We start from the raw sequence: 22666 nt of genomic DNA on the forward strand, positions 1-22666 counted from the left end.
TTTGTAGCCAGGACCACAGCAAGAAATCTCTTCTCAGGGTCCCACAAGTGACCAGCAGGGCCGGGGACTGCAGAGGCTCCTCTGCTTGGGGTGAGGGTGAGATCACAGAGGGTCGGAGTTTCCTTGACCGCCTCAACCTCAACCGTTAGGCACGCCCGGAGGGGAGGGAACCAGGAAGCAGGGGTCAGAGCCCCTTGGGAGGGGACAGCAAGCGGGGAGGGCAACCCCTTCCCGGGGCCAGAAGAACCCACTTCCTACTTCACCACACTGCTGGGGCGGCAGGCGGGGAGGCTGCGGGCAGGGAGGGCTGGGCCTGTGCGAGAGCACCCCTCCCCTTAGCCGCTCTGCACAGGAAGGTTGGGGCAACCTGGCCTGGGTGCTTCCCTGCCGGCAGGATGGAGGACGATGAAGGCCCTGAGTGTGGCAAGCCCGACTTTGTGCTTTTGGACCAAGTGACCATGGAAGACTTCATGGAGAATCTGAAACTCAGGTAGACCCAGGGCATGGGCTCCCCTTCTCCCTGTCCCCATCCCCAACTGGTCTCCATCAGCCCACCATCTGGGTGACCTCAGGGAGATGCGGGGGCTGGAAGGACTGTCCCCTCAGGGCCAGGACAGTCAGCCAGTGCTAGAGCAGGCTCCCCAGGCCTGTGCCTCCCACACAGCCCAGGTGTCTCCTGAGCCTTCCTCTTGGCAGGGGCAGGCAGGTGCCAGGCATCTGGACCGAGTGGCCGCTCCATCTTCCTAGTGAGGCTGTGCTGAGCCCTAGGGGCTCAAAGGGAAGTGGTCAGGCGCCTCCCTGGGGTGCAGATGGATAAACTGAGATGACACTCTCAAAGGGACATGTGGGGTGCTTCAGGGTGTGGCTGGTAGAAGTGACACGGGGCCCTATTTGCCGGAGGGCAGAGGGCAGGGAGGAGCTGCTGGTGGCGATGAGGGGTGGCAGCAGGAGCTGGCTTCATCCCTGAACAGCCATGAGGAGCAGATGGTAACCCACTGTGCAGAGCCTAGGGACAGGTCCCCCTGAGCCCAGATTGTTGAAGTCAGACACCACGGGCCCTGAGTCAAGGCCAGGGTTGTGGGATGGAGAGTCAGACCGGAAATGAGCTTCTCTGTTAGAACTAAGCAGATTACAAACTAGCTTCTGAGACAGGTACTACCATCACCATATTACCACTGGGACCCTGACCCCGGGGCCACACGGCTTGCAGGTGGAGAGTCTGTCTCCAGCAGGTCCTGGGTGTGCAGGGAGCCAAACCGGAGAACTCCCGTGTCTGAAGCAGTGGAGGAAGGGGAACCCGGGACCGGCAGTCAGGGACAGGGCGGGTCCCAGACACCGCAGGGAGCAGGGGGGCTGGGGCTCCTCCCAGAGCAGAAGGGTCAGGAGACAAGTGACACAGGCACCCTCGCAGGTGACTAGGTTCACGCTGAGGGTCGAGAGGTCTGAGGAAGTGCAGGGTGGGGCTGGCGGCACTGCTGCCCCAGGCACCCTCCCAGTGCCTCCCAGTCTGCTGTCTGGGTGGGGCTGGGCGGGTCCTGCTTCTGCTTCTGGGTCCCCGCCCAGGTCTTGAGACGGAAACAACTGGAGGTCCCTCCCTCCACCTCCCACCCCTATCTCCTCCCTGGGCTCAACTCCATCACCTAAGCTGCCTGTTCTGCCTGGCCCAGTGTGGCCTTGGGCAAGTCAGTCCCTTGATAAAACAGAGTCAGGATTCCTGTGACTCCACCCCATGGAGAGCAGCTTGGACCCCAACACTACCTTGTGTGTGGGTGAGGCTCCTAGCAAGATGGCAACGGAAGACTCAAGTCAACCCCACCACTTCCCCCCCACACACTTCTCTGCCCTCAGCCCTGGGGGTGGGCCAGGGCCCCAAGACTTCCCACCTGGGCCCAATGCCCCAGAATCTATGTGTGTGTCCCCTTGGCCCTGAACACTGAGGACCTGCCCTGCCTGTGCCAGGTTCGAGAAGGGCCGCATCTACACATACATCGGTGAGGTGCTGGTGTCCGTAAACCCCTACCAGGAGCTGCCCCTGTACGGGCCGGAAGCCATTGCCAGGTACCAGGGCCGCGAGCTCTATGAGAGGCCACCCCACCTGTATGCTGTGGCCAACGCCGCCTACAGAGCAATGAAGCGCCGGTCCAGGGACACCTGCATTGTTATTTCAGGTACCTGCCTAGCATCCGGGGTCCAGGTGCCGGCCCACAACCTCCCTGGGTCCCAGTATTTTCATTTGTCAATGATGGTGTGGTGGTTGGAGTGCCTGGGAGTACGGGTGGGCACAGGGACCTGGTTAAGGGGGAGCAGCCAAAAATTCTCACTGTCCATCTGTTGGCAGGCGAGAGTGGGGCAGGGAAGACAGAAGCCAGCAAGCACATCATGCAATACATCGCAGCCGTTACCAACCCAAGCCAGAGGGCCGAGGTGGAGAGGTGAGGCCAGTGGGGTGGGGATGGTAGGGAAGGGCTGGCCTGTGTCTCGTGCCTGATGGAGGGCAAGAAACACAATGGAGTCCAGCTCAGGCCAAGTTCAGTGGCTGTCAGTAAGACTCTAAGTGACCCACAGCTAGGACCTCTCTACCCAAGTAGAGGCGAGGCCCAGCATAGGGGTGCCCTTCCTCTACGGATGGGAAAGGGAGGAGGTGAAGAGGGCCAGCAGATAGGTGCTGGGCCCTCACGGGGACCCAATGGGAGCAGAGAGGTTGGCTGCCCGTAAGAAAAGCCCTCGATGCCAGGCCAGTGTCAGGGCTGGGCCAGAAACCCGGAAACCAGGACCTATCTACCTGCTGGCAGCTCACCAACAGGGATCTGTGGGAGCAGCTTCCTGTGTGAGAGCTCTGCCTCTTCCTGTTAAGGTGGGGTAAGGTGGGGTTCGGGGTAGGATTGGGGTGGCAGCAGCGATGGAAATTCCCAAGCACACATGCCTGGCAGTGCCAAGTGTCCAGATCCAGCTCCTCACTGGGCTACAACTTTGGTCTGAGAAGGCGGGTCAATGCCTTTCAAGGCTCAAGGCTTCACAGTCACCAGCATGAGTGCCTGGCAGGTGCATTTCCCAGCATCTCAGAGTCAAGCGCCTGCAAGGGGCAGCGCAGGGTGGGACCGGCCCTCAGACTCCCTCTCCTCCTGTGATTGGGAAGCCTCAGGCAGCTATCCTGCATGGGGACACAGTCCCGAGTGCAAGGTCTTCGTGTCATAGTCCTGGCCCCTCTGCCTCCCCACTCCATGCAGGGTCAAGGACGTGCTGCTCAAGTCCACATGCGTGCTGGAGGCCTTCGGCAATGCTCGCACCAACCGCAACCACAACTCTAGCCGCTTTGGCAAGTACATGGACATCAACTTTGACTTCAAAGGAGACCCCGTGGGGGGACACATCCACAGCTACCTGCTGGAAAAGGTGGGCCCTGCTACCAAGACCCCGGGCAGGTGGGCTGCACACAGGCCTCTCTCAGGGGGACCAGGCAGAGCCGTCCCACCATGCTGACTCTCCCGGCCCTGGTGCCGTGGACGCAGGAACAGACCTTCTCTGATGTCTCAGGTTCACAGGGCGGGGCTCCCTCCATAGCCAGGTCCACCGCCACCCCCTACCTGCCCTGTCCTGGGGGCTCTGGGACAGGTCCCTGGGATGGGGCCGGTCCCAGGCATGAGTCCAGCTGTCCCTTTCTCCACAGTCGCGGGTACTTAAGCAGCACGTAGGTGAAAGGAACTTCCACGCCTTCTATCAGGTGAGCCAAAGCTGGCAGGTGGGGACCTGCAAGGGGGGTCCTGTTGGCCCCACCCAGTCCATTCCCCTCCCCCCCCCTGTCTTTCCCCACCCCCATTGGGCTGGGAATTCCCTGGACATGGCAGTGTGTGTACCTCATCTGGCCCTGACGTGGGGTCTCCCTGGACCTGGGCAGGGAAGTGTCTACACTGTGTCTGACACTGAGGTGGTTTCTGGGCACTGATAGTGTCTATACTGGGTAAGACCCACTGAGAACTCAGGTGGTGTCTACACCATGTCTGACCTACTAAGGTGGGATCTCCTTGGATTTGGAGGTGGTATCTACATCCTTTCTGACTCACCAAAGTGGGTGCCTGGACACTGGCCATATTTACATATGTCTGATCACTGAAGTAGGTCCTCCCAGGACACAGGCAGTTTCTACACAGTGTCTGACACCAAAATGGGATCTCCCTGGATTCTAGTGGTGTCTACACCACATCGAGTGGGTTCTCCTCAGACTTGTTCAGAATCTACACCATGTCTGACCTAGAAGTGGGTCCTCCCTGGGCTCAGGCACTGTCCACACCATCACCGTGCTGACTCATACCATGCATTCGTTGGATCAGCAGTGGTTGAAGGATGCCATCTGTTTGTGGGTAGGGTGTATGGTGGGAGGGGGCATATCTTGGAGCTCAGGGGCCTAACAGAGGGATGTCTGGGTCCTCCAGGTGCTGCGGGGCTGTGAGGATGAGGAGCTGCAAGAACTACACCTTCAGAGAAACCCTGCAGTGTATAATTTCACCCGCCAGGGGGCGGGGCTCAATGTGAGTGGGGGCAGGGAGCCCAAGCTCTAGTCACTCCTAGTCCCAGGACCCTGGGGCTGGTGACCAGTGGCTTCAGCTGGGTCCAGGGTGGTATGAATGGCTCAGCAGGACTTGTGGGGCCTGATTCTGCAGGCTTTCAGTTGGAGGAATCAGGGCTCAGAGTGGGGAAGGGGTGCAATGGCGAGCAAGTGCACTGAGGCAGAGGAATTGAGGTTCAGTGTGGCAGTGGTGTGCTGAGCCCTTTCCCCCCCAGGTCCTGGACATCGATGAGAAGAGCCACCACCAGGCAGTGACGGAGGCCATGCGGGTGATCGGCTTCAGTCCTGAGGAGGTGGCCTCTGTGCACCGGATCCTGGCTGCTATACTGCACCTGGTGAGCCTGCCTGTGGGCACTGCAGCCACTTCCCCATGTGGTGCCCTGGCTGGGCACCTCCCGTGAAGGAGAAGACTGGCCTCTAACAACCCAGCAGTGTAACTGGCCCACTCCTCCCTCTGCTGAAACCCAAGTTGTTTCGATTGTGGGTTCCCATAACGTGCCTGGTCCACGTCTGGTAGTTTAGCCTGTACTTAGCAGGTAAGGGCAGTTTGGGCTCAGTAAAATGGAAACAGTGGCAGATTTTATCTTCTTGAGCTCCCAAATTACTGCAGACGGTGACTACAGCCATGAAATTAAAAGATGCTTGCTCCTTGAAAGAAAAGCTATGACAAACCTAGACAGCATATTAAAAAGCAGAGACATCACTCTGCCGACAAAGATCTATCTAGTCAAAGCTATGGTTTTTCCAGTAGTCATGTACAGATGTCAGAGTTGAACCATAAAGGCTAACCACCAAAGAACTGATGCTTTCAAACTGAACTGCTGGTCTTGAGAGTCCCTTGGACTGCAAGGAGATCAAACCAATCAAAGGAAATCAACTCTAAATTTTCATTGGAACCACTGATGTTGAAGCTGAAGCTCCAATACTTTGGCCACTTGATGCAAACAGCCAACTCATTGGAAAAGATCCTGATGCTGGGAAAGACTGAGGGCAGGAGGAGAAGGGGCAACAGAGGATGAGATGGTTGGATGGCATCACTGACTCAATGGACATGAGTTCGAGCAAACTCCGGGAGATGGAGAAGGACAGGGAAGCCTGGCATGCTGTAGTCCCTGGGGTTACAAAGAGTCAGACACAACTTAGTAACTGACAACAAACACACAGACCTGGCTCTTGCTTCTGTCACCTAAAAGTTGAGTGACTTTGGGCAGGTTACTCAGTGACTCTGAGCCTCTGCTCTCTCTCAGGAAACATGAGGTGTGGGCAGCACATAACCAGCTACAGGAGGACACGGTGGGCCCACTCACATGACATTCCCGGTGGGAGGCCTTGGGGAAGGCTTTGGTGTGCTCCAGGAGCAGCTCCCCATACCCCTGCCTTCCCTTCCCTGGGCATAAGTGTACAGGCTTCTCTGAGACACAGAGCCTGACTCTTGACGATTTACCATCACCAGGGAAACATTGAGTTCGTGGAGCTGGAGAGCAACCTGGAGCAGGGGCGCCTGGCGGTGACCGAGGAAGTGCTGGTGGACCACGTGGCTGAGCTGACGGCCACACCCCGGGAGCTAGTGCTGCGCTGCCTACTAGCTCGCACTGTGGCCTCTGGAGGCAGGGAGGTCATTGAGAAGGGCCACACTGCAGCCGAGGCCAGCTATGCCCGGGATGCCTGTGCCAAGGTATTCTAGGGGGTGGGTGGGGAACCCCGGAGGCCTTCCCAGAGGAGACAAGGCCAGAGGCAGTCAGAAGCAGCTGGCTTTTTGCCTCTCCCCAGGCAGTGTACCAGCGACTATTTGAGTGGGTGGTGGACCGGATTAATCATGTCATGGAACCCCGGGACCGGGACCCCCGGCGTGACGGCAAGGACACAGTCATTGGTGTGCTGGACATCTATGGCTTTGAGGTGTTCCCTGTCAATAGGTGGGTAGTTCCGACACCACATCCCACACTCTGACCCCCGCCCCAACTCTTAGTCCTGGGGAGCTTGGCTGGGCAGAGAAACAGGATGCCTAGTGTCCATCATGGTTGGTCCTTGGCCCCTAGGCTCATGTCTTCAAGCCTGCTTCAGCTGTGCCACCACCCCTGGTGCCTGGGATGGCAAGAACTTGGCTTACTTCCCCTCACAGGGACTCCTCAATCCACTTCAGGGCACATGTGCTGGGTGGGCTAGGGAGTAGGGACCAGGTAAAAGAGCAGCCCAGAGTGAGAGATGCACCCCTATTGGCAGGCCACTGGGGTGCCTGGCTCCAGACCCCTCAGGCGATCTTCAGGGCATCTATCTGGGGGGATCCCTGCTATTCATTGGGCTTCCCTGATGGCCCAGATGATAAAGAATCCTGCAATGTGGAAGACCTGGGTTTGATCCCTGGGTTGGGAAGATACCCTGGAGGAGAGCATAAAAACCCACTCCAATATTCTTGCCTGGAGACTTCCATGGACAGAGGAGCCTGGCAGGCTACAGTCCACGGGGTCACAAAGAGTTGGACACAACTGAACGACTAAGCACAGCACAGCACAGCTGCTATTGGTTGCACTCACTCTCCACAGAGCCAAAGCCTTAGTGTGGGTGGTCGAGGCATGACTCTGAACGGCCCTTCTGCCCACCCCTCCTCCAGCTTCGAGCAGTTCTGCATCAATTACTGTAATGAGAAGCTGCAGCAGCTCTTCATCCAGCTCATCCTGAAGCAGGAGCAGGAGGAATATGAGCGGGAGGGCATCGCCTGGCAGACCGTGGGTGCCCGGCCCTCCCTGCACCCGCGGGTCCCGGGTGGGAGGGAGATGGGGGGAGGGACGGTGCTGGGTCGGCGGGTGTGCAGAGGAGGGCTGCAAGATGTGGACACTGGGCAGGAACACAGGCAGGAGGCTGGCGGACAGGGCTCGGGAGCTGCCGTGCTTGCCTGCCGCAGGTGGAGTACTTCAACAACGCCACCATCGTGGACCTGGTGGAGCGGCCCCACCGGGGCATCCTCTCTGTGCTGGATGAGGCCTGCAGCACTGCGGGCCCCATCACTGACCGGATCTTCCTGCAGACCCTGGACACACACCACCGCCACCACCCACACTATACTAGCCGCCAGGTGCCCCTCTGCCCCTGCGGTCTCCCCACCCTGTGCCCGTCCAGCTGGTCCCGGCACTGGCGGGCACCCCACGGTGCCACACTGCCTGTCTTGGGGTGGGTAGGGGGTCTTGGTGGTGGCTCAGCCTCCTCTGCAGGGCTGTCTCCCCTTTCTCCCCTAGATCCCCCCACACCTTCTAGGTCTTGACCTGTGCTGTCCCCATCCATAGCTCTGCCCCACAGACAAGACCATGGAGTTTGGCCGAGACTTCCGGATCAAGCACTATGCAGGGGATGTCACGTAAGGGGCCCCCACTGGGCATCTGGTTCCCCCCCCCACCGCCCCCTCCCCTTTTTAAGACACTGGAAATATGCTCTTCACCAGATTCACAAATGAGAAATATCAATTAGGGCTTTTAAGATAGTGATTCTTAGCCCTGGCTGCATCCTAGAATCTTCTGGGCAGCTTTAAAAAAGAAAAAGCCAATTTCTGGTAGAGCGGCTGGAGACTCAGAGGTGCAGCTAGGGTGGGACCTCTGTTCTGAGCCCAGGGCCAGTACTTTTATTTTTAAAAAATTCTTTCTTTCTTTATTGGCTGTGCTGGATTTTTGTTGCTGTGTGGACGTTTCTCTAGTTGCAGAGAGCAGGGGATACTCTCTAGTTTTGGTGCACAGGCTTCCCACTGTAGTGGCTTCTCTTGTTGCAGAGCACAGGCTCTAGGGTTCACAGCCTTCAGTGGTTGCGGCTCCCAGGCTCAACAGTTGTGGAGCATGGGTTTAGCTGCTCTGTGGCACGTGGGATGTTCCCAGACCAGGGACTAAACCCACGTCCCCTGCATTGGCAGGCAGATTCTTTACCATTGAGCATCAGGAAAGCCCTGGGGCCAGTTCTTGTCACCTTTTGTCAGCGAGGAGGAACAGAGAGGCCAGATGATGTGTTTCTAATGAGCTCCCAGGCGAGGTGGACATGGCCAGTCCTCAGGCCACACACTGAGCGCCAAAGTCCCTACTGTCTTCCAGAAGTGGCCATGATTATTATTAATTCCCCTGTCACACATCTCACCCGGAATTGGATCTGAGGTGACTCACAGAGAAAGACACAAGTCTCCCACGTGTCCTTCATGAGGAGAAGAAATAGAATCGAAAAGACGAAGCTGCCAGGAGTCAGATCCCATGGCCCTGAGACTTTCTAGGAACTGCAAGTGAAGCCAAGATTTTGGCACTGAGCTTTCTAGCAAAGGCTAGAATGATGAATCTGAGGTCCTCCAGGCCAAGGAGCCAAACAGACCAATGACTCAGGATTTTCTGGTTGTAACTGCAATCGCTGACATTTATTTATGGAAACTCAGTAGGCACTGTTCTGAGGGTGTGATGTCTACTGAGGCACAGAGAGTTTAAGTCACTTGTCCCAGATCACACAGCATGTATGTGCTAAAGCCAGGATTCAGTGATGCAACATTTGGCTCCGTGGGCATAACCCCTTGACTCATCTTTCAGGAGAGAAACTTCTGAGGGAAGAGGTCTTATATGATGAGAGGGAAAGCAGACAGGAGAGGGGAAGGAAGAGGAGCACGTGAGGAGAAAGGAAGGGAGGCTGACCAGATGGGAGGAGGGGGAGGGGCATACTAGGGGGTCAGAAGCCCCTTACCTCCTCACTGGCCCTCCCCCGGACCTCCCCCAGGTACTCCGTGGAGGGCTTCATTGATAAGAACAGAGACTTCCTCTTCCAGGACTTCAAGCGTCTGCTGTACAACAGGTGAGGGGGGCTCTCTGGGCATGTGTGTGGATGCCAGACAGTGAAGGCCCAGGCACTCTGGCTGGAAGGGCCTTCAGACACTCGGTCTGACCCTCACAGCCCAAGGTCTTGAAGTTTACACATGGCCAAGCTTGGGTGGGGGCTGTCCTCCTGAAGGGCATCTGGGCATGCGGCCTATGTCCACAGCAAGGATCCCACCCTGCGGGCCATGTGGCCAGATGGGCAGCAGGACATCACAGAGGTGACCAAGCGCCCCCTGACGGCCGGCACACTCTTCAAGAACTCCATGGTGGCCCTGGTGGAAAACCTGGCCTCCAAGGTACGGCTCCCCCCCACCTTGAATCTGGATCCTTCCAGATCCTTCTGTCTGTGCCTGGATGTTAGGCTGGGTCCTCCATTGCCTTCGTGCATCATAAGAGGGTGTTCCTTTCCTGTCTGCTGTGAGCCATACCTCCTCCAGCAGAAAGGGACCTGCCACTGCTCAGGTTACGATGCCCTGAGCCGGGCCAAGGCTTGAGTAAACACAAGATCCTTGTAGCCTTCCCCTGGCCCCATTGCTTCTCAAGGATGGGCTAGGGGAGACCTCACCCAGAACTTGAGTTGGCCCAGCCCTCGTCCTGCCTGGAGCCAGGATTAGTTTTCTGGAAGCTGGAGGCACCAGGACAAGAAAGTGGCACTCACATCTTGCAGAAATTGGGGCCCAAAGTCAGAGAGGGCAGCGGGAGGATGCCAGGGCCAGCTTAATAGTAGAATGTCCAGAGACTCTGCAGGGCCTCTGGGAAGGCAAGAGGAAGGGCTGAGGGGCTCTGCTGCACTGTCAGGACCTGAATGTGGGCCAGCACCCTGCCCACACCCAGCACTGGAGCTCCCAGGTCCCATTCTGCCCACCATGCCCTCATCCCCACTCTCCTCCTGGCTGGCCTTGCCCTTCTGCCTGCCCTTGGTCCCTGGGCCTCCCTGTCCCCCTGAGAGATCCTCTACCCTATGGATGGCAGCATGGGAGGGATAGAGACAGGCCTGAGCTCCTCGCTGCCCCTGTCCAGTAACTGAGTAACTGTAGGGCTGTGACACTGGCCTCTCCGAGTGTCCTTTGTCCTCACAGGAGCCCTTCTACGTCCGCTGTATCAAGCCCAATGAGGACAAGGTGGCCGGGAAGCTGGACGAGGGCCACTGTCGCCACCAAGTCGCATACCTGGGGCTGCTGGAGAACGTGAGGGTCCGCAGGGCAGGCTTCGCTTCCCGCCAGCCCTATGCTCGATTCCTGCTCAGGTACGGCCCCTTCTCCCGTGGCGGGGGATTGGTCCTTGAGAAGTTCTCAGCCGGCAGGGGGTGCCCAAAGCAACGAGCGCTTTTCAGACGTCAGTGCGGAAGCCTGCAGGATGCTGCTGACCCTGGGACACTGCCAGTCTTGGAGGCCCCTCGCGTGACACAAGGGGTGGGACTAGGCAGGGTGGACTGAGGTGGGCGTGGCAAGGAGGGGTGTGGGCGTGGCGCGGGGTGTGGGCGTGGCAGGGAGTTGGCGTTGGAGTGGGAGTGGCTTGGGGGAAAGGGTCGGAGGGAGGAGGGGGAGGAGAGAAGGAGGGGGAGGAGAGGAGGAGGGAGAGGGTCGGGGGAGGAGAGGGGAGGAGGATGGGGGTTTAGGTCCACACCCCTCCCCAGGGCCCAGCGCCCACAGCCCGGTCCTGCCGTGACAGGTATAAGATGACCTGTGAGTACACGTGGCCGAATCATCTGCTGGGCTCCGATAAGGCGGCCGTGGGCGCTCTCCTGGAGCAGCATGGGCTGCAGGGGGACGTGGCCTTTGGCCACAGCAAGCTCTTCATCCGTTCGCCCCGGACGCTGGTCACGCTGGAGCAGAGCCGCGCCTGTCTCATCCCCATCATCGTGCTGCTGCTGCAGAAGGTGCGGCCGGCTGGACGCCCGCCAGGGCCGGTGTAGAGGGAGGCCGGAGAGCGCTCTGAGCATTACTTGCGGGTAGGGGAGAGATGGGTGTGCACCACTCGAGGCGGGGGTGCTGTGCGTGCACTGAGGGGACCACAGACACTGTTCCAAGTACTAGAGAAGTCCCCTGCTCACAGGTGACAAACGGAGATTGAAACTGACAAGCAAAAAGTTTGGATTTCTGTTCAGGTCACCTCTGTCCTGTGGCCACCAGCCTCAGGCCCAGGTGCTCAAAACAAGATAATCAGGAATCTGGCTCCTTTACTTCCTTCTTTTCCCTTCCTTTCTTCCATTTGTCCTAAAATATTTCAAACCTGGAGAAAATCGGGCAGAATGGTGTACTAAATTCCCACACTCTGACTGCCCTGCCTTATGACCCCTGTGGTTTTGTGTAGACACCTCACCTTCATTCCCATTATTTTGAATCAAGTCATTTAGTTTATAATCATTTCAGTATGCCTTTCCAAAGGATAAGGACTCTCCCACCTCTTCTCATAACATTTTACTTAAACATTTCAAACCTATAGAAACTGGAAAGATTCGTACAATGTACCATTCACCTGGATAGCTACAGTTATGTGTTTTCACCCACTGCTCCATCTCTGTCTGTCTTCATCTCTCTCCACATCCACATACAGATACCCATATATTTGTATTTTTTCCCTAGCCACATAAAGTAATGACCTCTAAATCCTTCATCAGGTGTGTATTCTGAGAACAAGGACATTCCCCTTTATAATCACACCGACATTAGCCCATTCAAGAAAACTAACACTGATAAAATATAACCTACATAGCTGAATATCTAACATGTAGGCCGTATTCAAATTTCTGAAAGAAATTTGAATGGGTCCCACTATGACCCGTTATGTCTTTTAAAAACCCAGAATCCAATGAATGATGACACATTGCATTTTGTTGTTACTTCTGATATCTCCTCTAACACACAGGGTTATTTTTAAGAACATGACACAATACCACACCATCCCAGAAATAGGATTTAGAAAGTTGTTACTGACTTCCTGTGTCCCGTCCAGTCAGTCACCACATGTCCCCAATCATATCCTCAGTCTGTTCAAGTCAGGTTTTAATCTGTGAGTTCACTGGGCTGCTTACCTTGTAGGGTCTCCAGTCTGGGTTTGATGGTCACATTCTCAGGGTACCCCTCCAATTTGGGGTCTCCCCATATGAGGGAGGGACTTCCCTGGTGGATTAGATGGTAAAGAATCCACCTGCAATGTGGGATACCTGGGTTTAATCCCTGGGTTGGGAAGATACCCTGGAGAAGGGCATGGCAACCCACTCCAGTATTCTTGCCTAGAGAATCCCCATGGACAGAGGAGCTTTGAGGGCTACAGTCCATAGGGTCACAAAGACTGGGGCACGACTGAGAGACTAAGCACAGCACAGCAGCACATGTGAGGGAGGTGGGGCCTGGCACGGCCTGACGGAGCACCACCTCCTACCGGCTCCCCAGGCATGGCGGGGCACGCTGGCCAGGAGGCGCTGCCGGCGACTGAGGGCCATCTACACCATCATGCGCTGCTTCCGGAGGCACAAGGTGCGTGCTCACCTGACAGAGCTGCAGCGGCGATTCCAGGCTGCGCGGCAGCCCCCGCACTATGGCCGTGACCTCGTCTGGCCCCCACCACCCACCGTGCTGCAGCCTTTCCAGGACATCTGCCAGGCCCTCTTCTCCAGGTACTTGCTCTCCGCCCCCACCCACCTTGGTCTTTTCCACTCAGCTAGAGCCCATTGAACACCTGGACCAGGTCATCTGAACCCCACAGAGCCAGCTAGGAGACACACAGTCCCATTGGATAAACAGGAAGACAGAGGGCTGTGCGCATCCGTTGACAGCCTACACCTCACAACCGCTAGAAGATTCCTAATGTCTCCAGCACCATTCTGGACATCTGGAGGGCTTGCAGGCCTTTATCTCCTTCCTAGGGCCCTGCAGGGTGGGTAGTGGGTTGAAGCTAGAAGTGGGGGAAACTCTGTAACTGAGCCAGGCTTTGAAGGCTGAGTTAGGAATTCTTTAGGACAAGGTGTGAAGGGCAATCAGTGTGCTCAGAACAGGAGAGGCCACCTTCCATTGAGACCAGGGAGGCTGGGACACAGAAGTCGGCCAGTGCCAGGCTGAGGGGCTTGGCCTTCTCCTACTGGGGTAACGGACGTGAAAAGTCCTTAACGTGTGTTCTCAGGAAAGGGAGCAGAACCAGGAGTGGGGAGGGGCAAGGCCTTCACAGCGGTCCATCTGACTACCTGGCCCTCTCCAGGTGGCGGGCCCGGCAGCTGGTGAAGAACATCCCGCCTTCGGACATGGCTCAGATCAAGGCCAAGGTGGCTGCCATGGCAGCCCTGCAGGAGCTACGGCAGGACTGGGGCTGCCGGCGGGCCTGGGCCCGGGACTACTTGTCCTCCGTAAGTGCGGGGCTGCAGGGGCTGGCTGCCAGGAAGGGGCTCCAGGCTGAGACCTTGCCTGTGACCGCCTTAGCTGTCCTGTCTCTGGGCCTGGCTGTCCTGTGGGCTGTCCCCCTGCGTCCTTGCCCCTTGCCTCCACAGTTTAAGGGTTTTCACTCAGAACCAGCTGACGTAGGCTTTACCGAGAGCCTCCTCTACCCTACTCCCACTCCCTTTCCTCCGTTCTCAACCCCCCCATTCTCAGGCACAGACCCCCTTGTTAGGCACAGCCCCCTGTCCAGAACCCAACACTGTGGCTCCCGTTGGCCCACATGGGCTCTGTGAGTGGCCCTCTCACCCAGTTCTGCAGGGGCCAAAGCCTCAGGGGTGTGAGGTTGGCCCAAATGAATGGCTTAGCATGGAGGAGCCAGGTCTTGCCAGGCCCCTTCCATCTCAGTGTCTATCCAGGCCTGGCCTGAGGAGCTGGGTGGGTGGGTGGGTGTGGGGGGCTCAGACGTGTGCCTAGAACCTTAGGGCTGCAGAGGTCTGTGTGGTGGGCTTCAGGGAACCCAGCGTGGTGGCTGGGCCCACTGGGAGGCCCGTGCATGACATGATGAGGTTTTCTGAGGTCAAGGATAGCTGTGCGGATTCATTAAGAGTCGTGGTCAATCACGCATGGTCCCACGACCTCACCCTAAGCAACCCCCAACTGTCCCCAGGCCACAGACAACCCCACAGCCTCAGGCCTGTTTGCTCAGCGACTGAAGACGCTTCGGGAAAAAGACGGCTTTGGGGCCGTGCTCTTCTCCAGCCACGTCAGAAAGGTGAGCAGTGGGTTCAGGGCTGCTGGCTGATGACAGCCCTGGTTCAGGCCCAGCTAAGAGGTTTCACAACTACTCTTGAACTTCAAAAACTTCAGCTCCAACCCAGTTAGTGAGAGAATGGCTTCACAGAGGGGAGGCCTCCAGCCACACCTCCTGGGGAGCCCCCCCGGGCCAGGCAGTGACCCTGAAACCACCCGTCCTACAGGTGAATCGCTTCAACAAAAGCCGGGACCGGGCACTGTTGCTCACAGATCGGCACCTCTACAAGCTGGAGCCAGGCCGGCAGTACCGGGTGATGCGGGCCGTGCCCCTGGATGCGGTGAGTCCTGTGGGAGGGCAGAGGCATTCGCCGGGCTCCAGCGGGCCCAGTGTCCTGCTGGGCACTGCTGCTGGGCCCCTCCCCTCAGGCCTCCCTGGGATGACCAGAGCCATCTAGAACTCAGCATCGGCTCAGGATGGCAGCTTCCCCTCAGCCCCCACTGAACAGCCTGCACATGGGTGTAGGGCCCCAAACTCCATGCTCAGCCTGCTCACCCTCCTCCTGCTCTACTCTTGGGCAGAGCCAAACGGCCCCTCTTCCCCACATCTGCGCCTGAGCCTGCCTGGGGTCCTCCCTACCTGGACCACATGGTCCTGGCTGCAGTGTGTGGCTGCCACCCATGGGACCCTGGCCCTTCCCTTCACCCCTCTGCCCAGCTCTATGGCCCACTACTCCCTGGAGTTACAGCTCATACTCCCTCAGGACAAGGGGCAACCCAGGGCAGAAACTGAGGCTGGGGGTCCCTATAACTCTCCGGATGAGGGACCATCTGGTACCATGGCCACTACCAGTGTGGATATTTTAAATACAATTGACAAGTAGAGAAAAATGAAAGTTCAGCTTCTTAGTTGCACCAGCACATTCAGGTGCTAGAAAGCTATAGGTGAGCAATGGTGCCATGTTAGACTTCGCAGATCTAGAATATTCCATCACGGCAAAAGTCCTCTTGTGCGGTGCACCTTGCCCAACCCTCTCCTTAATGGGCAGGACCAGAAAGGGAGGAAGGGGACCTAGAGGGGACACAGGACTGTAGAGCCTGAAGGGAGGATGGAGGACTGGAGCTCGAAGAGGCTTTCCGAAGAGGGCAGAGTGCTGGGAGGGGAAGACAGCTGGGCGGACATGTGTTCCTGGGATGCTGGGGCCCTCCAGAATGCAAGGTCGGGGTGGAGGGCCTGCTGCACACCTCACCCTGCGACCCTGCCCCCTTCAGGTGACCGGGCTGAGCGTGACCAGCGGGCGGGACCAGCTGGTGGTGCTGCATGCGCGGGGCTATGACGACCTGGTGGTGTGTCTGCACCGCTCCCAGCCGCCACTGGACAACCGCATCGGGGAGCTGGTGGGGGTGCTGGCTGCGCACTGCCAGGGGTGAGTCCCTGGGCACGGGCAGGGCAGCGGCTGCCTATCTGAGGGGCCTGGCCCATCCTGACCCTGACCTCCTTCCTTCAGGGAGGGACGGGCCCTGGAGGTCCGCGTGTCCGATTGCATCCCCTTGACCCAGCGCGGGGCCCGGCGCCTGGTATCCGTGGAGCCCAGATCGGAGCAGCCAGAGCCGGATTTCCGCTGCAGCCGTGGCGCCTTCACCCTCCTGTGGCCGAGCTGCTGAGAGGTTCTCCACCTGCACCCACACCAGTGACAGATCGCAGTCTTGCTGTGCAATAAAGGATGCTGAGTCTGTGATGGGCGTGGCTTATGTCTATGGGTATAGTCTCCAGCCACGGCCAATGTGGCAAATGTCATCCGTGTCCTCTGCTGATCCCTACATCTGAGGCTGCCCCTCTTGGGTTTCCGACTGTCCCTACAGCCTTGGTCTCTTTCTCTTTCCCCCACTCCTGTAGGCCCATTGTTCCTACTGGGCCATTGGGGAAGTTGGGGGTCCCAGGGCTGTCTTGGGGCAGGGCTTGGGCAGAGAACACACTGGGGAACACACTGTCCCAGCTGCTGTCTGTGTCGGTGCTGAGTGTGGCCATCCCAGGCCCTGAGAACACTACTTCTGGGATGCTGGGAGCCAGGGCCTTCCAGAGTCTGGGAGGGCATCCCTGTGCCTGGGCTTCTACAGGAAGCCAACCCAGGGAAAGCCAGAGTGGACACACCTCTACCCGCTCTGACGAGTAGATCCCCTCCCCAGCCCCTTGGGTCCTCCCCACCCCCCTGCCCCTGAGCCCTTCGCACCAGCTCTCCAGCCCCTCCCCTCCCAGCCCTTCACCAGTCTCAGACCTTCTCCTCTCTTGATAGGTGGCCTCTCTGCTCTGACAGCTGCTCCCTTCCTCTTCCTGGGGCACTCTGATTTTGGGGGCATCCTTGCTTAATTGTGACCCGCTGGCGTGGACAGAGGTCGACCTGTTTGCTGTAGTTCTGGCTGTGTCATGGAAGGGCTCAGAACTTAATGAGGCTTCCCCTTGTCACACCTCTCCTCTCCTGGAGGTGGGTGGGGTAACCTCCCCACCATGCAGGTCTGTGTCTGTCTGCTCCTGACCTGCAAGAGCAGCTTGATTCGGAACCCAGACCTGAGGCCCACCCCCAAAGCCCCCACATGGCATACTCCAGAGTCTCTCCCCAGCGCTGATGGCTAAGCTGGCTCCTTCCTTCCAGTGTTCTTGTCTTAGGGCATGCGCCTGCCCCAAGGCTCACACCATAATCCTGCAGCCTAGCTTCACCTCCATTCATTATTTGTGGCTCCCATCAAGGCAAACTGGCTCCACCTTTAAGTAACATTGAGATCAGCACACTTATCAGCCATCACCCTGGACTTCCACCTTCTCTCAAATTCTAACCTGCTGCGGTCTCATTCCCTGTGGCTACCAGTTGTCTGTGGAGAATGCTGCCTAGTTTGAAACCCCCCACCACCCCCCACTGCTCTTAGGAAGAGGGCAAATCCTAATCAGATAGAACTTCCAGAATTACCCCCACCACAAGCTCAGAGCTCTTTCAGGCAGCAGGACCCCAGCCCCCTCCTTCCTTGGGACCTTTGCCCATGCGTCTACCTCTGGGAAGAGTGTCCCCATTGCCTCTCTTCACCTGCTTGAGCCTCCTTCCTCAGGTCCTCTCCTACATGTTCTCTATTCCTTGAGAACCCCTCATGCCCCACCCCCTTGGCCCCCTTCTGCGGAGCACCTCGTCATGAAACAACCATCATGTAACAGTACACCTCTCATGCAGCACCCCGGTCACCTGCAAACATTTCATTGGTTTTATTATTGTTTGCTCGAGTCAGTCCTCAGGGCTGGTCATGGTGGCTTTGATTGGACGCTGCTCTGCTCACCACTGAAGCTGTGGCTCCAGTGCAGGGCTGGCCCTGATGGGGCACGCAGGAACCACTCACTGACCAAGGATAGGAGGTGTTTGCTGAGTGGCATCCTGACAGGGAAAGCCCCCATCAGTGAAAAAATGAAAACAAACCTAAGCTTGGGTCTGGAGAGGGTTTGCCAAGAGGGGGCTCAGTCCCAAGAGCCCCTGAGCCCCTCCTCTCTCAGGAGGGCTGGCTGTCTTCCACAGAAGGGGCTGCTCTCGCAGTTTCGTGCTTTGACCTGCTGAGGTTTCCCACGTAGGATGGGACATGGTCACGAAAAAGAGTTTTGATGCCCAGAAGGGCCGTGTTCCCACAAAACAAACCTACTGGCCCTGAGGGCCATTCCCTGAGATGACACTGAGGTCAGGGTCTGAAGCATCCACCCCGAAGTCCCATAGAGCGGCATCAAGCTCGGCTCTTTCTGTTAGAATTGTGGACCCCGGGCATGGAAACCCTCCTCATGTCTTCCGATCAGCAGAGTGAGTCTGCTAGAACCTCCTTCTCAGGCTGTTTGGAAGACTACATGAGGCTGTGGGGAAGAGGCCCAGCATGCAGGGTTATCCAGACGCAGGGGCAGGAACACCTTGTATGTGGCTTGGTCGGTGGCTTCCCTCAGTGTGTATGGTCCCTTCACAACCCCAGGAGCAGAAAAGGTGATCTCCATTTGGCAGATGAGGAAACAGAACCATTAAGGTAGCCATTTTTTTTTTAATTTGAAGTTATATTGGTCTCCCCTCAAAAAATGCTTAGACTTAATTCTTTCAATTAACCTTGCATACACTTCTGCCACTTATTTTATTGATGTATAATTCACACACTGCAAAACTCACCATTTTGATTTGGGCAATTCAGTGGTTTTTACTATATTCACAAGGTTGCACAACCAGCCAGCACCACCATCATCATATTAGAACTTCTCATCACACCAAAGAGAAGCTGCCACCCACTAGCAGTCACACCCATTCCCTTCTCCCCAGCCTCTGGCAACCGCTAACCTACTTTTTGTGTCTATAAGTGAAGTGAAGTCGCTCAGTCGTGTCTGACTCTTTGCGACCCCATGGACTGTAGCCCACCAGGCTTTTCCATCCATGGGATTTTCCAGGCAAGAGTACTGGAGCGGGTTGCCATTTCCTTCTCCAGGGGATCTTCCCGACCCAGGGATCGAACCTGGGTCTCCTGCATTGCAGGCAGACGCTCTACCCTCTGAGCCACCAGGGAAGCCCTGCCATTTTTGTGTCTATAGATCTGGCTTATTCTAGACAGTTCACACAAATGGAATTATACACTATCTAATCTCATTTGACTGGTTTCTTTCACTGAGCATAATGTCTTCAAAATTTACCCATATTGTAACATTGTATCATGTGTCAGTACTTCATTCTTTTTTTTTTAATTAAAAATATTTATTTATTTGGCTGCATGGGGTCTTAGTTGCTGCATGTGGGATCTATTTCCTTGATCAGGAATTGAACCCAGTCCCCCTACATTGGAAGCACAAAGTCTTAGCCACTGGACCACCCGGGAAGTTCCAGTACTTTATTCTTTTACAGACAAATAATATTCTATTGTTAGCATATACCACATTTTGTTCATCTGTTAGTCAGTTGATGGACATTTGGTTGACTATTATGAATAATTGTGCACAAGTTTTTCTGTGGACATAGGTTTTCAGTTCTCTTCATATGTACCTAGGCGTGGAATTGCTGGGTCAAACAGTAACTCTAAGTTTAACTTTCTTGAGGAACCATTAATGGTTCCAAAGTGACTGCACCAGTTTACATTCCCACCACCAATGCGTATAAGGGTTCTAGTTTCTCCTCATCCTTGCCAACATCTGTTATTTTCTTTTCTTTTTTTTTTTACACAGTAGCTCAGACACTTGAAAATTTTTCTTTTTTAATATTTATTTATTTATTTGGTTGTGCTGGTTCTTAGTTGCTGCATGTGGGATCTAGTTCCCTGACAAGGGATCAAACCTGGGTCCCCTGCATTGGCAGCTCAGAATCTTAGCCACTGGACCACCAGGGAAGTCCCAGAATTTTTTTTGGAATATTTATTTATTTGATTTTTGGCGTCTAGATCTTGCTGCTCATGGGCTTTCTCTAGTTGTGCTGAGTGGGAGCTCCTCTAGTTGCAGTGCTTGGGCCTCTCGTTGCTGTGGCTTCTCTTGTGGAGCACAGGCTCCGGGCACACAGGCTCCAGCAGCTGTGGTGTGTGGCTCAGAAGTTGCAGCTCACAGGCTTCAGAGTGCAGACTCATTAGTTGTGGCACATGGGCTCAGTTGCCCCGCAGCACGTGGGATCTTCCCAGACCAGTGATCAAACCCAGTGCAGTGTCCCTTGCATTGCAAGGCAGATTCTTAACCACTGGACCACCAGGGAAACCCCAACGTTTGTTATTTTCTGTTTTTTTTTAAACAGCCATCATGAAGAGTATGAAGTGGTGTCTCACTGAGGTTTTGATTTGCATTTCCCTCATGACTGGTAATATTGGGTAACTTTCATGTGCTTATGGCCATTCATGTACTTTGTTTGCAGAAATGTTTGTTCAAGTTTTTGGTCCTTTTTTTTTTTTTTGGCTGTACTACATAACATACAGGATTGTAGTTCCCTGAACAGGGATCAAACCAGCACCACCTGCAGTAGAAGAGTGCAGTGTTGATTACTGGTCTACCAGGGAAGTTCCTTTTGCCTATTTTTAAATTGAGTTATTTGTCTTTGATTATTGAGTTGTAGGAGTTCTTTATATGTTCCAGATACTTTGCTACTTTTTAAAAATTAATTAATCAGTCCTTGTTGCTGCATGCAGACTTTCTCTAGTTACTGTTCATTGTCGTGCACAGGTTTCTTGTGGTGGTGGCTTCTCTTATTGCAGAGCATGGGCTCTAGCGCACACAGACTTCAGTAGTGGCAGCACACAGGCTCAGTAGTTGTGGGACATGGGCTTAGTTGTTCCTTGGCATGTGGAATTTTTCCGGACCAGGGATCAAACCCGTGCCCCCTGCATTGGCAGGCAGATTCTTATCCACTGTACCAGCAGGCAAGTCCCTCTGTCACTTTTTAAATATTTGTAAGGTTTCATTGTTTTATATTAATGAATAATGAGTTTATGTGCTCAGTTGTGTCTGACTCTTTGCAACTGGACTGTAGCCCACCAGGCTCTTCTGTCTATGGGATTTTCCAGGCAAGAATACTGGAGTGGGTTGTCATTTCCTTCTCCAGGGGACCTTCCCGACCCAAGGATTGAATCCATGTCTCCTGTGTCTCCTGCATTGCAGGCAGATTTTTTACCCTCTGAGCCATTGGGGAAGCCTCTGTTTTATATTGTGCGTAGGCTAAAACCAGAGTTACACTGACTATTGGGAGGGAGCACGTCAACAAATGTGTGTCTGAAGTACTAGGAGAGACCCACTTCTCAGCCCAATCTGATTCAATGAACCTCCTCCTGATTCTAAATGAAGGCCTAACCTGAGTGTTTCCCTAATGGCTTGTGAGCTGGTGTTCTGCCTCACGAGTCTGCGGGCAGAGGTGGACTCACGTGAGCACCATTTATCTCAGAAAGGTGTGTGCTGTGAGATGATGTGTGGGCTGTTGACCCTTCCTTAGTGGTCACCGCAGTGCTCCTCCAAGCCAGGAGCAGCTGGGTCTGGCCCCTATTCACCGAGACCCCTTACCAGCCGTGTGGAGTGGAAACCCAGAGCTCGCCCAGACAGCAGGTCACATAGGTGTGTGTGGTCCTACAGGTGAGCATGGGTGTTGGGTGATCTTACCGCCCCCTCCTGAACCCCAGAAGGGATGAAGCTTTGCCCACACCAGTAAGTGTGCTCAGCCCACATGCTCAAGAATGCCGCAGTATCTTCTAGAAGCTCTGTTTTGATCCCAGGTAGGATGGTTGGTGTTCCTAGGTCTGCCATCCCATCTCTGAGAGTCCTCCAGCCACTGCAGGTACCCCCCACAGCTTCCCTCCCAGAAGCCCAGGCAAGGCCTTGGGCCAGTGAGATGGATCAGGAACAGTACGAGAGGGTAGAGCCGGAGCCGGGGGGTGGGGGGGGTCCACATTTGATATGACAGAATAATGTGTGCTGTCTATGTGTCTCCTGTGTAGAAAAAGATGGGAGGAGATACCAAAATGTTAAGGGTGCTTGTGTCTGGCTGTTGGGATTATAGGTGGTTTCTAGCCTATTTTTGCAGGTGCTTTTCATTTTTCTCCAGATTTCTACAATAAATATCACCAACCTGAGCTGCCCTGACTGACAGGGCACTGGGCAGGCTGCTATGAGACCATGAAGCCAGTGTTGTCAACCCCATGACACCTTCCCTGAGAGCCTTGCACAGATGCCCAGCATTTCAGCACAGGGTCTTGATGGAGGCAGCCCAGAGACAAGATGCAGCATGGGGTGAGGGCAGCTCCCTATGTCCCACACCCACCCCTCTGCCTGGTTTGCCAGAACTGTGCCCTGTTCTCTCCTCCCCCAAGGTCATTTGGCAGACTATGCTTTTTACCTTTGCTTGGGGGAAAAATACCCTTCTGGCCTGCAAAAGGACAGAATATTCCAGAAAGCAAATCTGAACAAGCCAACCATCTGTTCTGTTTAAATCTTCACTGAGCTGAGCAAACAGGAGAATGATGCTGCAGGTGGAGAAGGGGCATGATGCAAAGGTCCCCATCACAGTGCTGTGCAGTCATGGCCCCAAACCCACTTTCCCCACACCACCCCATCACTCTGCCCTCAGTTTACCAGGGTCAAAAACATGCCACCAAGCATTCCATACATTTCCCAAGTGAAGAAAGCAGGACAGAAA

The 22666-nt window shown here is 55.6% G+C and overlaps 1 protein-coding gene and 1 non-coding gene across 3 annotated transcripts; one reads left to right on the top strand and one right to left on the bottom strand.

Moving 5' to 3' along the window:
* Positions 1-278: 278 nt before the first annotated feature.
* On the top strand, positions 279-16255 carry MYO1G (myosin IG). 2 transcript variants are annotated; one of them, XM_019958919.2, is made up of 22 exons: positions 281-490; positions 1960-2168; positions 2339-2432; positions 3228-3393; positions 3668-3721; positions 4431-4526; positions 4780-4899; positions 6018-6239; positions 6335-6480; positions 7176-7290; positions 7467-7637; positions 7846-7916; positions 9296-9370; positions 9557-9689; positions 10473-10639; positions 11065-11272; positions 12789-13012; positions 13591-13735; positions 14434-14538; positions 14744-14857; positions 15789-15943; positions 16025-16255. In XM_019958919.2, the coding sequence occupies exons 1-22, from the start codon at positions 396-398 to the stop codon at positions 16179-16181; spliced, it is 3042 nt and encodes a 1013-aa protein (XP_019814478.2). In that variant the 5' UTR covers positions 281-395; the 3' UTR covers positions 16182-16255. The 2 variants fall into 2 exon arrangements, with proteins under 2 accessions (XP_070644100.1, XP_019814478.2); XM_070787999.1 differs by lacking the exon at positions 15789-15943 and having other exon boundaries at positions 279-490.
* Positions 16256-19010: 2755 nt separating this feature from the next.
* TRNAC-GCA (transfer RNA cysteine (anticodon GCA)) lies at positions 19011-19082 on the bottom strand. Its single transcript has one exon. It is a non-coding gene; the product is annotated as a tRNA-Cys (tRNA).
* Positions 19083-22666: the final 3584 nt, after the last annotated feature.

The sequence above is a fragment of the Bos indicus genome, chromosome 4 (assembly GCF_029378745.1).
Source record: "Bos indicus isolate NIAB-ARS_2022 breed Sahiwal x Tharparkar chromosome 4, NIAB-ARS_B.indTharparkar_mat_pri_1.0, whole genome shotgun sequence".
NCBI lineage: Eukaryota > Metazoa > Chordata > Mammalia > Artiodactyla > Bovidae > Bos > Bos indicus.

Bases quoted from the DNA above. Each gene is read 5' to 3' on its own strand.
- MYO1G (XM_019958919.2), top strand. From the start codon at position 396: ATGGAGGACGATGAAGGCCCTGAGTGTGGCAAGCCCGACTTTGTGCTT. The intron at 6,481-7,175 runs GTGGGTAGTTCC...CCCCTCCTCCAG, and splicing joins GAGGTGTTCCCTGTCAATAG to CTTCGAGCAGTTCTGCATCA. The intron at 10,640-11,064 runs GTACGGCCCCTT...CTGCCGTGACAG, and splicing joins TATGCTCGATTCCTGCTCAG to GTATAAGATGACCTGTGAGT.